At 66.6% G+C, this 16,707-nt stretch overlaps 1 protein-coding gene across 1 annotated transcript in view; it reads right to left on the bottom strand.

Moving 5' to 3' along the window:
* SND1 (staphylococcal nuclease and tudor domain containing 1) overlaps positions 1–16,187 on the bottom strand; it is a 71,953-nt gene extending 55,766 nt beyond the window's left edge. The window contains exons 1-9 of the mRNA XM_069033526.1: positions 16,073–16,187; positions 12,218–12,367; positions 11,079–11,199; positions 8,448–8,526; positions 7,243–7,403; positions 7,058–7,149; positions 5,752–5,910; positions 5,292–5,398; positions 4,963–5,053 (exon numbers count right to left, since the gene is read on the bottom strand). Coding sequence (XP_068889627.1) covers positions 4,963–5,053; positions 5,292–5,398; positions 5,752–5,910; positions 7,058–7,149; positions 7,243–7,403; positions 8,448–8,526; positions 11,079–11,199; positions 12,218–12,367; positions 16,073–16,147 — 1,035 coding nt within the window. The 5' untranslated portion in view covers positions 16,148–16,187. The remainder of the gene's footprint in view (positions 1–4,962; positions 5,054–5,291; positions 5,399–5,751; positions 5,911–7,057; positions 7,150–7,242; positions 7,404–8,447; positions 8,527–11,078; positions 11,200–12,217; positions 12,368–16,072) is intronic.
* Between the last annotated feature and the right edge of the window lie 520 nt (positions 16,188–16,707).

The following is a 16,707-nucleotide window of genomic DNA, read 5'->3' on the forward strand; positions in this document are numbered from 1 at the left end:
GTCACATCTCATTTGTTCCCTGGCAGGAGGCAGCAGCCGGCCAGCAGCTCCCGGCGCTCCGGCAGCTCCCGGCATTCCAGCAGCTCCCGGCGCTGCGGCCCGGCCCGGATCCGTGCGGCCCCCACCGTCCCTTCCCGGCAGGACGAACTCACAGGACCCTGCGCCGGGATGAGCCGGCTGCGAGGGGGATGCAGGACACGGGATGCAGCGGGACATGGATATAGGATATGGGATGCAGCAGGACACGGGATGCAGCAAGACATGGATATAGGATATGGGATGCAGCAGGACACGGGATGCAGCAGGATATGGGATGTAGCACGTGGGATGTAGCATAATATGGGATGTAGCAGAATATGGGATGTAGCAGGACATACACGGGAAGAAGCAGGCTACGGATGTAGCAAGACACGGATGTAGGATACAGGATGCAGCAGGACATGGGAAGAAGCAGGACACGGGATGCAGCAGGACATGGATATAGGATACAGGATGCAGCAGGGCACGGCCCCGGGAGCAGGGACATTGTGGCTCCGAGGCAGGACAGAGCTGGGTGGCAGCAGGAGCCAAAAGGAACCTCCAAGGCCTCCGCAGGGCCCTGACCCAGCTGGGACATGGATGCAGCAGGACATGGATGTAGGAGGATACAGCACCTGGAGCCAGGGCACTCAGGGGCTGCCAGTGCCAGGCAGGACAGAGCAGGGTGGCAGCAGGAGCCAAGAGGGACCCCCAGGGTCCCTGCAGGATATGGGATGCTGAGGATACAGGGTATGGCAGGACAAGGAATGCTGGAGGACACAGGACACAGGATACAGGACACAGGATGCAGCAGGACACGGCACCTGGAGCCAAGGCTCCCGAGTGATGCCAGTCCCAAGCAGGACAGAGCAGGGTGACACGAGGGGGACCCCCGGGTGCTCACGCCCCCCGGGCACCCACCCTCTCCTCCTGCTGCAGGAGGCTCGGGGGGTGACACGGTGGCAGCGCCGCAGGACGGGCGGCTCGGCACCGCCGGGGCCGGGGCATTGTCTCCCGGCCCGTTCCCAGGCCGCTGCGTCCACTTCCCTTATCCAGTATTCACTGTGGCTTCTCTCGCCTGCGAGAGGCCTTTGATAAAGGGATTGGAGGGATTATTTCTTTAAACCTCTGCAGCTGTTTCTTGCAGAGCCAGCACGCTCCGGCTGCTGCTTCCCGAGTCCCCGGGCTGGGAGCGGGGAGGGCAGGCCAGGAATGTCCCTGTGGCCCCAGCCAGGCTGGTTACCCCCATCCCATCACCACTCCCAGGGCACGGAGCTCACAGCTCTGTCCACACTTATCAGGGAAGATTTTTTTCCTCACTGCAAGAGCTGATCCCAACAAGGTCCCCAATTTTCCACCCCAGGCTTCGCGTGCACCCAGCACTGGGGGCACACAGGGCAGGAGAACTGGGACCAGTACAGGAGACAAAACCTCCCAGTTTGGAATGCCCAGGGCAGGACGGGCACAGAGCTGGAGCCGGAGCCAGGACCAGCCTGGCTGCTCCTGCCCAAGGAGGAGGAGAAGGAAGCAGAGGAGGAAGAGGGGAGCAGCTCTTCCTCTGAGGACCGGGAATTCCACAGGGAATTCCACCCTTCCGGGGGGGTTTGGCAGCAGGACCCCACCCCACGAACCCTGGATGTGCCCCACAGGCACAGCTGATTCCAAATGCTGATCCCAATCCCTGGGAACAGCCACGGACAGACACAGAGCAGCCACTTGGCTGCGACCCGGCCACCTCGGGGTGCCGGGATGTGACCTTGGAATGCTGGAACGTGACCTCGGGGTGCTGGGATCCCACCTTTTGGGCTGGTTTCCCTGGGAGCTGGGGGGCACAAGGACCCCTGTGCCTGGGGACCGGGGAGACACATCCCAGCTCCCAAGGCTCCTGACCACTCTGCTCCCAGGACAGCATCCCTGTTCTGGGATGCACAGGGAGCATCCCCAAAGCTGAGGGTGACCTCCTGCACCCCAACAAGGACAGTGGCACTTGGGGAGCCACAACCCAGCGCCAGGAGAGGGGCGAGTGTCCCCCCCCATCCCAAAAAAGTCCTTTAGAGGGGTTTTGGCAGGATCCGGCACTCGGCTCAGCTCAGGAGCAGCTCCCGAGCCTGGCTCTGGCACATCCCACCAGCTCCGGGGTGACTTGGCCACGGCCAGAGCTCCCAGCAAAGGGAATAAAAATCAAGATCAAAGCAGCCAGGCCTGGTTCAGCCCCAACCACCGGAGCGTGGCAGGACGGGAAGCGGAGCCGGGACACGGCCCGGGGCTGCTAGAGGAGCCCCCCGAGCCCGGGGGGCCGATGCTGCCCGGAGCCGGGAACGGGCTGCCGCAGCCCCCCCGTGCCGGCAGAGGATGGCTCCCAGCCGAACGCAGGCACGGCTCCGCAGCGTGTCCCAAATCCCGCTGCTCCGAGACCGGCTGACGCAGGGATTTCGGCAGAGAGCCTCCAGCCCCTTCGACACTGCCATTCCTCCGCTTCCCTCCTCGCCACTCGCAGGCACCAAACCCACAACCGAGGCCGAGCCTGCCCTGCTCCCCCCAGCCCAGCCCCGCGCTCCCAGCGCCGGCAGCCCGAGCCCATTTGCCGCGGCTGATCAGCGGTGCAAAGGCAGCTTGGGATCTTCCTCCTCCTCCTCCCCCGCCCCTCGCAGCCCCCTCCAGCAGCTCCTGCGTCAGCTCTGCCGCTGCGAACGAGCCCCGTCGTGCCGAGCACGGAGGCGGCTGCGGCGCCGGGGCCGTCCCTGCGCACCCGCTGCGTGCCCGGCCCCGCGGCTGCGGCCGCTGCACGGACACGGACACGGACACGGACGGAGCCCCCGGGGAGGAGGCCGGACACGTGCCCAGCTGCGGGAGCAGCGCTGGCACTGCGGCCGTGTGGGCATCTGTCCTGATTTTCCTTGTCACTCACAATTCCGGGCAAGTGGGGGGGGGGGGGGGGGGGGAAGCCCCCAAAGCGACACCGAAATCCGGGGGGGCTGCGGCTGCCAAAGAATTCCAGAGCCCCGTGCAAAGAGCGGGAGCGACCCACAGGGTGGAGAAATCCCACGTCTCCTCCCCAAAAAGCAGGACATTGTGTTTGCTGCCTTTGGGGGCTCGCAGGGAATCCGGACCAGGGCGGAGCGGAACCGGGAGCCCTCCCAGCCCGGGGGGGTCCGCAGAGCCGGGGGCTGTGCCTGGAACTGGGGGCATCCCCCAAACTCTGTCCCCCAACCCAAGGGCGTCCCACCCCACGGCACCGGGGCTCAATCCCCACCGTTCCCAGGGGAATGTTGGATCCCCACTGCTCCCGGGGAATGTTTCCCCCATGGGCTGGGGATGCTGCAGATCCCAAAGCCACCCCGGACACCCCTTCCAAGAGACTGGAATGGGCCCCGCCTGCTGCTATCCCACAAAACCACGGCATCTTGGAAGCGCCGGGAGCATCCAGCCGCCCCCTCCAGCAGCTGAGCGGAGCGTGACTGACGGCCCTGGCACCGCTCCTGGCACCGCTCCTGGCACCGCTCCTGGCACCGCTCCGGCAGCAGCCACTGCCAGCGGCGCTTCCCAGCGTTCCAGCGCCGGCACACGGCCCTGCCGTGCCCACGGGACACCTGCCCAGGTGGCATTTGTCACCGCCACGGGGAGGGGACGACCACGTCCTTATCCCGAGGGATGGGCTCTCGATTCCGGCTTCCCGGAGCCCCTCTGAGCTCAGTGTCCCTGCACTGCTCCCACAGGGAACGCCCAGCAAACCCCTCCCGTTTTGGGGAGGTTTTGGGGACCTCTGCTCCTGTCCCAGCCACAGCCGAGCCACCAGAGTGAGCACAGGAGCCATTCCCAACCTCGTCCCCCCGGACACGGGCTGACGGCACCACAGGGATCAGCTCCACATGGATGAGGCTGGAGCAGCTGCAGGAGCTCCTGGCTGTCCCTGCCCGGCAGCTCCAGAGCTTTTCCATCGCTGCTTTGTTCAACCCCGGCAACCAGGAGCCCCCCCCAGGATCTGCCGGGCTCAATCCCATTCCCGCTTTTCCCCAGGATCTGCCAGGCTCGACCCCATTTGCGCATCCCCCCAGGAACAGCCGGGCGAGGCGGGGGTCCCGGACACAATCCCGGCAGGACAGGAGCAGCTGGAAGGACGCTCGGGGCAGGATCCGGCCCTGCGCAGGGACCAGGCCGACTTTCCAAGAAATGCGGCTGCTGCCCATTCCCAGGGAAATTCCAGCGGCTCCGGAGCCGCGGCGCTGGGCGAGGAGGCAGCTCCATCTAGTGGGGCCGATCCCACGGATCCTGCCCGGATTCCGCAGCTCCCGCATCCCACCCGCGCCGGGGCAGGGATGCCCGGGGCATCCATGGGCAGGAACATGGGCCGGGAACGGCGCAGCTGCCCAGAGCCCCACGGCCCCACACCAGCACCCACTGGGAGCGGGCTCAGCGGCTTCTCTGAGCCCTGGGAGCAGTGGGGATCAATCCATGGGGCAAACAACCCCTGGGAGCATCAGGAATCAATCCATGGGGCAGCCATTCCCCCGGGAACATCAGGAATCAACCCATGGGGCAAACAAACCTCTGGGAGCATCGGGAATCAACCCATGGGGCAACCCAACCCCTGGGAACATCGGGAATCAACCCATGGCGCAGCCATTCCCCTGGGAGCATTGGGAATCAGTGGAGATGCGAGGCCATCCCTGTGGCCCTGGATGACCGGAGCATGGTGCCAGGACACCCCAGCCCATTCCCATAGACCACAGCCCCTCTCTTGGGGCTCCTTCCCTTCCCCTGGCACCTCTTCCCACTCCAGCCCTGCTGGCGATCCTGGAGTGCAGCTGGGTGGTTTTGCACTGGGATCCAGCTGTGGGAAACCCCTCTGGGGTTTGTCCAAACCCATGGAGAGGCCAGATTGGGAGCTGGGCATGCTGTCCTCTGCCCCCAGTCCCCAAATGTCCCATTCCCAGCCCCCCTCACCTTGGCCACGAACTGTTTGTCCTTCTGATCCAGGTTTGCCGTGGGGGCCACGTAATCCCTCCAGATCCTCAGCTTGCGCTCCTTGGCAAACCTGGGGGGTGGGGACAGTGGAACATTGGGGCTGGGACACCTGGATGGGCTGGGGGTGGCATTCCCAGCAAAGCCCCAGGGAGATCCCATCAATCCCACCCAGGATGAGCCACACGGGGCTGGGAAGGGGCTAGAGTTGCTCTGGGCACCCCAGGGATGCAGCTGGGAACAGTGGGAGCAGTGGGATTGGGTGGGATCAGCTGGGATCAGCGGGATCCCCATCCCCACGCCAGCCCCACCTCTCGGCCGCGCGCAGTTTGTCGGCACCGCGGGTGTAGACGGCGATGGACCAATCCACGCAGCGGGCAAAGCCCTCCCTGAGCAGCAGCTCCGTGATGTTCCCATTCTGGAAAACGGGAGAGGGCCCGGGATCAGCAGGACCCCCCCAGGACCCCCGCCCCTGTCCCTGCTGGGGGGGACCTGCACAGCCCCTTCCATGTCCCCTGAGCTCCCATTGCTACCGGAGACCCCCCGGTGACACCCCCGGGGCTCTGCCCTCCCCACACAGATCAGGATCTCCCAAATCCACTGGTAAAGAGCCCACAGATCCCAGGGACACCCCCGGGCTCTGCCCTCCCCACACGGACCAGGATCTCCCAGACCCACCACAACTCCCATTTCTCCCACTAGCCGCACCCTGTGACCCCCTCGAGCACCCCCAGCCCCCCGGACCCTGCCCGTGCCCCCAGCGCCACTTGCCGGGTGCAGGATGGTGCCCAGGATGTTCTGGTTGTGGCAGCTCTCCAGGACAATCTGCACATCCCTCTGGAGCAGCCGCGACTCCGTGAAAAACTTGGCTTCGGCCGCGAACGGCTCCGGGACCTCGGGAGCATCGGCCTCACGCTTGAACGTGGGACACTGCGGGACACAGGGACAGTCAGGGCACGGGATGGGCCCGGAAACTGCAGGAAGAGGGTGGGAACCCCCTGGGGAGGAGGCGGCCCCCATTCCCCAGCTCCGGGGCTGCTTTGGGGGCTGAAATCAGGGAATTTGTGTAAGGACAGAGCCCTGTGACTGCCCTGGGTAACACTGCCTGGGATACAGGGACCAACTCCTGCTCTGAGGATCCCTGGAAAGGGACCTGGAGCTGCTGGAGAGAGTCCAGAGAGGCCCTGGAGCTGCTCCAGGGCTGGAGCCCCTCTGCTCTGGAGCCAGGCTGGGAGAGCTGGGGGTGCTCACCTGGAGAGGAGAAGCTCCAGGGAGAGCTGAGAGCCCCTTGCAGGGCCTAAAGGGGCTCCAGGAGAGCTGCAGAGGGACTGGGGACAAGGCATGGAGGGCCAGGAGCCAGGGAATGGCTTCCCAGTGCCAGAGGGCAGGGCTGGATGGGAGATTGGGAATTGGGAATTGCTGGCTGGGAGGGTGGGCAGGCCCTGGCACAGGGTGCCCAGAGCAGCTGGGGCTGCCCCTGGATCCCTGGCAGTGGCCAAGGCCAGGCTGGACATTGGGGCTGGAGCAGCCTGGCACAGTGGGAGGTGTCCCTGCCATGGCAGGGCTGGCACTGGAGGGGCTCTGAGGTCCCTTCCCACCCAAACAAGTCTGTGGTTCCTTGAACTTGGACATCAGCAGGAATTTCCCCATGGAAAGGGCGCTCAGGCCTTGGCAGGGGCTGCCCAGGGAGGTTTGGAGTGCCCATCCCTGCAGGTGTCCAAGGAATTCCTGGAGGTGGCACTCAGGGCTCTGGGCTGGGGCCAAGGTGGGGATGGGGCACAGCTGGGACTGGATGGGCTGGGAGGGCTTTTCCAGCCTCAGGGATTCTGTGAACTCCTACCACAACCCTGACCAGGGTGTCCAACAGCCTCACCCAATCCACAGCTGTCCCCACCCCACGGTGACACCTCGGGCTCCCCCCGGCCTGGTCATGCAGGGCCAGCACGTGACATGAATGTCCCTCCATCCCTCCCTGCTCTGGGACCCAGAGAGCGGCCAGTGCCAAGGAGCTCGGACAAGGAGGGAATTCGGCCACAGGAATTCAGCAGAGGGAATCTGGCCGAGGGAATGGGCTCACCTTGATCCCCGAGAGCATGACGGTGACCAGGTAGAAGTCGGGCAGGAGCAGGGCCCTCACCACGCTGCCGTCCCGCACGTGCTCGATGATGGCTGCGGAGCAACACCGGAGCTCATCCCACTGGGCCGGGAACGGGACACGGGGACACGGGGACACGGGGACACGGGGACACGGGGACACCTTACCATTGACAGGCTTCTGGTGCAGGGAGTCCACAAAGTGCCGGGGGTTCTCCAGGCTGTACTTGAGGTCCCGCACAGTGTGGGATCCCGAGCCCTCGCTCCACATCCCCTTCTTGGCGCTCCGGGCCTGCTCCTCCAGCTCAGCCAGCCGGCTCTGCTCCGGGCTGAGGGACAGGGCAGGAATGGATCCCTGGGAATCTCCCTGTCCCGGGCACTTTGGGGGATGCTGTCGGGCTGTGGTCACTCCCATCCCCAGCTCACATCCCAGGGGGAATACAGCTGGAAGCAGCTCCTCCCACAGATCGAGGAGGTTGAGCCCAGGGAACCCTTCCAGAGACTGCTTTTGGCACCACCACGGAAAGGCAGCGGCATTCCCGGCTCCCAGCAGGGCAGAGCAGGTTTGGGAGAGCAGGAGGCACATTCCCTGGGAATCCACGGATCATCCTGGCCCTGCACACACAGGCGGCCACTGAAGGGCCGCCAAGGCGACCACGATCCCCTCCCGGCCCTGGCACCAGCCCCACCACAAGAAATCCTGGGATATTGAACAGGGTGCCCAGAGCAGCTGGGGCTGCCCCTGGATCCCTGGCAGTGGCCAAGGCCAGGCTGGACATTGGGGCTGGAGCAGCCTGGCACAGTGGGAGGTGTCCCTGCCATGGCAGGGCTGGCACTGGAGGGGCTCTGAGGTCCCTTCCCACCCAACCCATTCCAGGATCCTACGAATGAGGCTGACCCTGGCCTGGAACTGTCCTGCACTTCTGGAATGGGATCCCTGTCCCCATGGATGCAGCACCCCACAGCCCAGGCCGGGTGTCTCCCACACCCTGGGATGTGACAGAGCCCAGGAAAAGCCTCGGCTCTGCTGGCACAGGGATCACCCAGCCAGATCCAGCACCAGGAATGTCCCAGCACCTCCTCTCCAGCGGGAACTGAGGCGATTCCACCCCAGCCAGGTGTGACTTCAGAGACTCCCAGAGAGTCCCTGCTCCGCCGCCCATGGACACAGCTCCATCCATGGGAGAGGAGGCAGCCCCCACCCAGCCCCTCCACATCCCAACCCCAAAGCCCCTGGGACACCCAGGGGAGGCCTGTGGGACGTGGGCACCTCAGGAGCCAAGGAGCAGGGCCTGGCCCCCCAGAGCCGAGGGATCCAACGGCTCCGTGCCCGGAGCACCAGCCAGGGATGGGGATGGGAGCCCTGCACGTACTTGTTGGCTCGGATCCCTTCCCGCCGGGAAGCCAATCCTTCGGCCACCAGGGACTCGGCGATGTTCTCACCACTGGTGTCTGTGGGGAGAGGAGCGGGAGGGTGAGAGGAGCCGGAGAGACAGGAGGATCCCAGCATTCCCAGTGATCCCAGTGAGCAGGGCTGGAACAACCCTGAGCACCAGCACAGAGCTCTCCCGGGGACACCTCAGCCCCCAGCCCAGGCTCCCTGGGCAGCCCCTGCCAAGGCCTGAGAACCCTTTCCATGGGGAAATTCCCAAATATCCACCCTGCCCCTCCCCTGGCCCAGCCTGAGGCCGTTCCCTCTCTCCTGTCCCTGTTCCCTGGCAGCAGAGCCCGACCCCCCCGGCTGCCCCCTCCTGTCAGGGACTTGTGCAGAGCCACAAGGTCCCCCCTGAGCCTCCTTTGCTCCAGCCTGAGCCCCTTTCCAGCTCCCTCAGCTGCTCCTGGGGCTCCAGACCCTTCCCAGCTCCCTGCCCTGGACACGCCCCAGCCCCTCCAGGGCTCTCCTGCCCGCAGGGGCCCGGAGCTGCCCCCAGGATCCCAGGGGGTCCCTCAGCAGGGCCAGCACAGGGGACACTCCCTGCCCTCAGGCTCTGCCCACGCTGGGGCTGCCACAGCCCAGGGGCCATCGGCCTCCTCCCGCCCCCTGGGCACCCCTGGGCTCGTGTCCAGCCGCTGGCACAGCACTCCCAGGGCCTTTCCCAGCTTTCCAGCCCCTCTGCCCCAGCCTGGAGTGCTCCAGGGGCTTGGGGTGACCCAAGGGCAGGACCTGGCACTTGGCCTGGTTGTCCCTCAGCTCTCTGGCCTCATCCCACGGATCCAGCCTGTGCCCATCCCTCGGCAGAGCTCCCCACTGTCCATCCCCCCCATCCCAGAGCTGCCGCAGGGCTGGCAGGAATCTGTCACAGCATTCCCACACTAACGGTGTTTAAACCCTGACAAACTTCATCAGGGAACATTTTCTGCCTCATTTCTCCCGCCCGCGCTGTTCCCGGCTGGGCTGGAGCAGGGATGGGGACGGCACCGGGAGAGGCCCCGGCAGGAGCCAACATCCAAACCCTTCCCAGCTTTATTCCTGACACCAGGATTGCCTGGGCTGGAGGGGGGCTCAGGGGGAGAGGAGAGCAGCAGCTTCCCAAAATCCAAGGTTCGAATCAAACATTGGATTCGGTGATTGTGGATCTTGGAGGTCTTTCCCAAACAAAACAATTCTGATTCCGATCCCTCCCAGCAAACTGGGAGCTCAGGAATGCGTCATGGAGTACCCTGAGTGGGAAGGGCCCCGCAGGGATCATCGATCCAGCTCCTGGGCCTGACCAGAACATCCCAAAATCCCACCCTGTGCCAGAGGGCGCTGTCCAAACGCTCCTGGAGCACGGAGGTAACTGTGACACCCGGGGATTTGCAGCACCGAGGGTCCCACTGCCCTTTCCGCAGCCCCGGCCCCGCGGGGGTCTCGTGTTCCCGCAGGGGGACACGGGAGGAGCCGCCTGGAATGTGCCGGGATGGAGCAATGGGAATTCAGCTCTGGGACGGCCTGGGAGCAGCGAGGGGCTCCAAGCAGGCACTGCCCACCTCAGCCCAGAAACCCCCACGGAGGGAGCTCCAGCCTTCCCGGGGAGCCACAGACGCACTGCTGATCCTCTGGGATCCGGGAGCCAGCAGCGATCCCGGGCCCCCCATCCCTGCCACAGATCCTCAGATCCCGGAGCCAGAGGGAGCCTCTGCCCCCACCCTGGGCCACCTCCCAGGGCCTCCAGGCAGAGCTCCCTGCTCCATCCTGCCGGCCTCGGGATGAGCCCGGGATGGCAGCAACTCCCGGCTGGGTGAGCCGATCCCGGCTCCCGCCATAGAAAGGCTCCAAGTGCCACAGGGAGCACACCTGGAGCCCCTGCTCCCCCTCTCCAACCCATTCCCACAGGGAAAACAGCCGAGTACACAGATGAGGGGCCGAGGGCACCCAACCCCCCCCAGTCCCTACTGGGGCTCCCCAGGGACTTCCCCCAAAATCCAGCAGCCCCTGAGCTCCTTCCCAGCCCCTTTCCTGTGCCTGCTGCTTCCCTTTTCCCATGGGACTGCAGTGCTGGGGAGCTGTGTCCAAGCCCGGCCACATCCCGCTGGTATCCCAAATATCCCACGGGGGACTGTCCCGGCCGCACTTGGAACACCCACCTGCCCCGGGAGCAGGGAGGCTCTGGAGGACGAGCTGGGTCCCAGGAGCTTCCCCAGCCGAGATCCCATCCCTTGAATCCCGAGGGCACGGGAATTCTGGGCAGGGACAAAGCCAGCACCGGCCATGGCCATGGCTGAGGGGACACGGGGAGGGAGAGCCCCAAAACCCACCCAGAATGCTCAGGGTGGATTCCTTCTGGGAAGCCGCTTCCTTTTGGGATCTCAGCCACAGAGAAGCCACAAAAAGCATGGAAAAGGGGAAGCTGCAGGAATTCACCCAGCGCTGCTCCTCGTGTCCACAAGCTCAGCCGGGATCAGCACCGGGCACTGCCCCCCTCCCAAAGCTGGGAATCCATGGAAAAGTGGGAATGCATCCTCCTGCTGACAGCACATCCCAACCCACCCCAAACCTCCCCTCGTGCTCCCCCTGGACCCACCTTTCCCCAGGTACACCATGCCGTACTCGCGGCCCTGCGGGGTCTTGTACTCCACGGTGAAGCAAACCTCCTTCCCGATCAGCTTCTTCCGCAGGAACTCCCGGGCTGGGAAGCCCCAGGGCTGCGGGGAGGGAAGCGCCGTGAGCTGGAGGGTCCAGGGCAGAGGGGGAAGCCCAGAATTCCCTGGAGATCCCGTTCTCCTCCAGCAGCGCTCCACTAGGAACCCACTCCATTACTCCTTGGGAGAAACTGCCCCACAGAGGGATCCCGGGAGGTTTTCCAGCTCCCCAAAACCGAGCTGAGCCCAGGAAAACTCACGGAGCAGCCCCAACTCCCATGGATGCACTGAGGGCTCCCAGGGCTCCTTCCTGGGAGCTCCCGGGGCAGGAGTGGAGCGGGATGAGCCCGGCCGGGAGCACCGGGCTGTCCCAGCCCCGCAGTGGGCGCAGGAGGCTCCGGAGCGCGTTCCCGGAGCGCGTTCCCGGAGCTCCTTCCCGCTCCAGCGCGGCGGGTGGGCGGGAGCGCGGCCGGAGGTGGGAACATGACGCGCTCATAAACAATTAGAGGGGCTGACAGGCGTCACTTCGGCAAAGAGTGACATTTAGAGGCTGTTTGGGAAGACAAAACTCCCCAGGGAGAGCAATTATCTGCCAGCGCTGCTCCCACCGCCCCCAGCCCGCAGGAGGAGGGGGGCCGGGCCCCGCCGGCACGGAGCGGCTCTGGGACCGCCCCGTGAGCCCCAAACCATCCCCCGAGTCCCAAACCACCCCCCGTGTGCCCCAAACCATCCCCCGAGTCCCAAACCACCCCCTGTGTGCCCCAAACCACCCCCCGTGTCCCCCAAACTATCCCCCAAACCATCCTCCGTGTCCCAAACCATCCCCCGTGTGCCCCAAACTATCCCCCAAACCACCCCCCGTGTCCCAAACCAGCCACCTCCCATGTGCCCCAAACCACCCCCCTGAGCCCCCCCGACGCTGGTCCCATCCCAAGCGTAGAGGGGCAAGGAAGGAGAAAATCCCCCCCAAATCCTCACTGGCCGGACCCAGCGGATCCTTCCCGGGCTGCTCCCCACGTGCCCCCCGTGCCGGACCTGCCTGTGCCCCCCAGGGGTGCCCGGGGACAGGGGCAGCACCCACCTCGTCCGGGGTGTCCTTGGCGTCCGGCTGGCCGGGGGCCGCGCGCCGGGCCAGGTTCCCGGCTCGGATGTTGCTGAGGTTGATCTGGCGCTCGGGGGGGGGCCCCCCACGGGGCTGTCCCCGCACGATGATGGCACAGCCCGACAGCACCTGCGGGGACAAGGAAGGGTCACCGGGGTCCCCCAGACACGGCGGTGGCAGCCGGGAAGGGACGGGTTGGGCACGGGAAGGCGACGCTGCACGGACACACAGAACTGCAGGGATGCGCCCTGCCCTGCCCGGGGACTCGGCAGCACCGCGTGTGACAGCCCGGAGAGCCAGGAGCTGTCCCACCCCCCCAGGATGGGGCCAAAATCCATGTCCTGCGCTCATCCCCAGCAGGGAAACAGGGAATTCTGTCCCTGTGCCAAGGTGAGACCCCACCTGCAGAGCTGCCCCAGCCCTGGGGACACAGCAGCAGGACCTGGAGCTGCTGGAGAGAGTCCAGAGAGGCCCCGGAGCTGCTCCAGGGCTGGAGCCCCTCTGGAGCCAGGCTGGGAATGCTGGGAATGTTCCCCTGGAGAAGAGAAGCTCCAGGGAGAGCTGAGAGCCCCTTGCAGGGCCTAAAGGGGCTCCAGGAGAGCTGCAGAGGGACTGGGGCCAAGGCATGGAGGGCCAGGAGCCAGGGAATGGCTTCCCAGTGCCAGAGGGCAGGGCTGGATGGGAGATTGGGAATTGGGAATTGCTGGCTGGGAGGGTGGGCAGGCCCTGGCACAGGGTGCCCAGAGCAGCTGGGGCTGCCCCTGGATCCCTGGCAGTGGCCAAGGCCAGGCTGGACATTGGGGCTGGAGCAGCCTGGCACAGTGGGAGGTGTCCCTGCCATGGCAGGGCTGGCGCTGGAGGGGCTCTGAGGTCCCTTCTGTCCCCTCCCCCAGAGCTCAGCACACCTGGACTTGGGGTCACCTCTGTGCCCACAGAACACCAAGGATTTGGAAAATCGGGATTTTCCTCCTGGTGCTTCCCAGATGAGCCCAGCTGGGCCATCCCCCTCATGGGCTGCTGAGAGCTCCGAGCTGGGCAGTCCCACCCTGTCCCCTCTCCCAGGGTTCCTCCACACCTCCAGCCCCACATTCCAAGTCAGGCACGGTCCCAGCTCCTGAAGCAGGGCCAGGCTCCGGGCCAGCGGATGGAGCTCTCCCTGTTCCCAGGATCTCCTTGTTCCCTGGGCTCTCCCCACGTTCCTGGGGTCTCCCCGTTCCTGCTCACACGGCTGCTGGCTCCGGGCACGCGGGATTACTATATCCAGCCTTGGGGTTGGCTTTCAGCCCTGGCTCCCCGCCACCCCAAATCCCCACGGATGCTCGCAGGGATCCCAAACCCCTCTGGCTCTGCTCCACCACCGGAGCCAGCCTGGCCCCGCACCTGGGAACCGAATCCCTCTGGAACGAGCCCCACTGAGCCCCCCTGAGGGCCCTGGTGCCCCCTGCACCCCTTCTGCTGCCCCCCACCACCCAGACCCACAGCAGAGCCAGGAATGCTGCAGAAGCCACCGGGAATTGCGTCCCGAGCTGCGCCCAGAGCAATCCCGGCAAAGGCTCAGTGCTCTCTGTGCTTAAGGACTTAGAGGTTTCATGGCTGTAATTAACCTTTATCTTTAATTTATAGGGCATGGGGAGGCCAGGGGATGCCGGAGCTGCTCTGTTCCATCCCCACCATGAGCCCTGGATCCCGGGGTGGGATCCTTGGCGGAGTTGCTCCGTGTTCCAGTGCTTTGGGGGGACACTCCATGACCGGCTCCAGACCCTTGTGACCCTGTCCCCGCAAATGGAGTGGCCACACATTCCGTTTGTCAGGCACGCACGTGGCTGTCGGGATCCCCAGCTGGGGAATGGCTCCAGGGATCGGGCAGTGACGGGAATGGGATCAGGACACTGTCCCAGCACCCAGGCGTCACCATCCCACCCTGCTAGCAAAAGTCACCCCAGGTGCCATCTGTCCCACTGAGGGCTCCACCAGAGAAATGTGGGCTTAAACCAGGCTTAATCCAGCCTGGAAAAGGGACAGGGCACGGCACAGGCACTCGGGGTGGACAGACCCAACTCAGGCTGCCGAGGTGGCTCTGGAGCACCAGAGGGGACGGCACCGAAATCCCACTGGCACACCCAGAATCCAGAGCTGCCCATGAGGGGCACAAAGGGTTAAAAATCCTGACAGGAGTGGGAGGAAAATTCCTGCTCTTCATCCCAATCCTGCTCCCAAACCCCGTGGTCTCGCTGTGATTCCGGGGGGAACCGTGCAACAGGAAGGTGCAAAAAGCCCCAAAAACCTCCGAGCTGTGACGGGAACCACAGCAGAGCACGTGGCTGGCACCGATCCGGCTGCTCCGGCACCGCCTCTCCCCGGGGAGTTTCGGGCTGGCTGGAAAGGGAAGGGGACCACGGAGCACATCTCAGGGTACGGGGCACAGGGCACCGCCAGGCACAGCTGCCTCCCAGCCAGCAGGCTCTAAAATCCTTCCCAAAATCCTGCTGTGGACCCACATCCCTTGGATGGCGTCGGGCAAGCACAAGCAGCCAAGTGAGGGTTTTCCTGAGCATCCCAAAATCTGCTGCTTGGGCAGGAGACAGGGCAGGGTGGCACCCACGCCACCGGTGAGACACAGCATGGGGATGGTGCCAGGCCAGACCTCCGGTGTCCCCAGACCCCCAGTGTCTGACCACAGACGCCCAGTGTCCATTCCCAAACCCCCAGCATCCATCCCCAGATTCCCAGTGCCCCTCCCAGGCCCCCGTGTCCGTCCCCAAACCTCTGGGGTCCATTCCCAGCATCCGTTCCCAGACCTCCACCGTCCAGCCTCAGATCCCCAGTGCCCATCCCAACCCCCAGAGTCCACCTCCAAACCTCTAGGATCCATCCCTAGACCCCTGTCATGCGTTCCCAGACTTCCAGGCTCCATCCCCAGCCCTGTCCCTACCACTGCCACAGCTCCGGGGTGCAGTGACACCCCGGGAAAAGGTCTCGCTCCGAAGGCGGCAGTGGGGGAAGGGGTCAGCCGAGACCCCCAGAACAACCTGGACTCGGGCACAGGAATCTGGGGGCTTTGGGGACACGGCAGGGAATGGGCTGGGGCGGGACAGGCACCAAGAAGGGACACGGGATGGGGACACGGGATCGGGACACAGCGCCCGGGACTCAACCCGACCTTCGCTCTCCCGGGCCCCGCTGCCGGCGCACGTGGGGACCCGACACGGGGGCCTGGGGGACTCTTCCCGGGAACGCCGGAGGGCCCGGGGGACCCCATCCCAGCGCTCTGTCCCGTGGGGACCCAGCACGGGGCTCGGGGTCCCCGTCCCGCCGCTCGGCCCCGCGGGGACACCCGGGGCAGGGCAGCGAGCGGAGCACGTGGGGCACCCCCGGGACGGCCCCGCCGCCGCTGCTGCCCGACCCCTCGGGGCTCCCGGGCCGGCAGCAGAGCGGGACCACCGGGTCCGACCCCCTGGGACCCGAAGCTCTTCCTGCCCCTTCCCAGCAGCCCGGACGGCACCGGAGCGGCGGCACCGTGCAGCGCCCGCTCCCGGGACGGCGTGGGAGACTCGGCCTGCAGGGGGGTCCCGGGGTGCAGCGCGGGGTGCCCGGGCTGCGGGGCGTAACGGGCGAACAACGGCCTCGGGAAGGGGCCCGGGGGCACCGGAGCGGCTGCACCGGGGGTGGGGGACCCGGGCACCGGGCGGGCAGCGGAGACGGTCCCGGCTACCGGGAAGGGAGGCGGGAAGCAGAGAGGGGTCCCGAGCTCCGGAGGAGTCTGCGGGAGATGGGGGTCCCTGGTCACCGGCGAGCTGCGGGGTCGGTGCGGGGAGCGGCGGGCACAGCCCTTACCATCTTGACGATGCCGCGCTGGACGACGGGCGGCGGCGCGGAGCCGCCCTGGCCGGGGTTGGCCGCGGAGGCCATGGCGGGGCCGGGGCGGGCGGAGGGGCCGGGTCGGGCCGGGGCGGGCACGGGCGGCGGGAGCGCGGCGGGGCCCGGGGCGAGCGCGGAAGGGACCGCGGGGCGGGGCCTGCGCCGGGGGGGCGTGACCTCCGCGAGGCCCCGCCCCCCGCACGGCCGGCGGCCAACGGGAGGCCGCTCCCGCCGCGCGCGCCGCCCCGCCCCCCGGCGCCTCGGCCAATGGCGGTGCGCTGGGACTGACGTCACGGCCCCGGCGGCCCCGCCCGGCCCGGCGCGCGGGAGGGGGCGGGACTTCCGGGGCGCGCGGCGCCAGGGACACGTCGGCAAAGGCCGCCCGCGCGCACACGTGGCCTCGCGCCGCGCCGGGGGCGGGGCCGCGCCGGACCACGCCCCTTCCGTCACCGCCGAGGGGCGGGGCTTGGCCCGGACCCGCCCCCTCCCGTCAGCGGCGCGCGCCGCGGGGGCGGGGCGGCCCCGGGGCGGGGGCGGGGGCGGCCCCCGGGACCCCCGCCCTGACCCTGCCCGGTCCCGGCCGAGCTGCGCCCCCAGCGCGTTCCCAAAGC

This window comes from Aphelocoma coerulescens, chromosome 1A (genome assembly GCF_041296385.1).
Source record: "Aphelocoma coerulescens isolate FSJ_1873_10779 chromosome 1A, UR_Acoe_1.0, whole genome shotgun sequence".
Taxonomy (NCBI): Eukaryota; Metazoa; Chordata; class Aves; order Passeriformes; family Corvidae; genus Aphelocoma; species Aphelocoma coerulescens.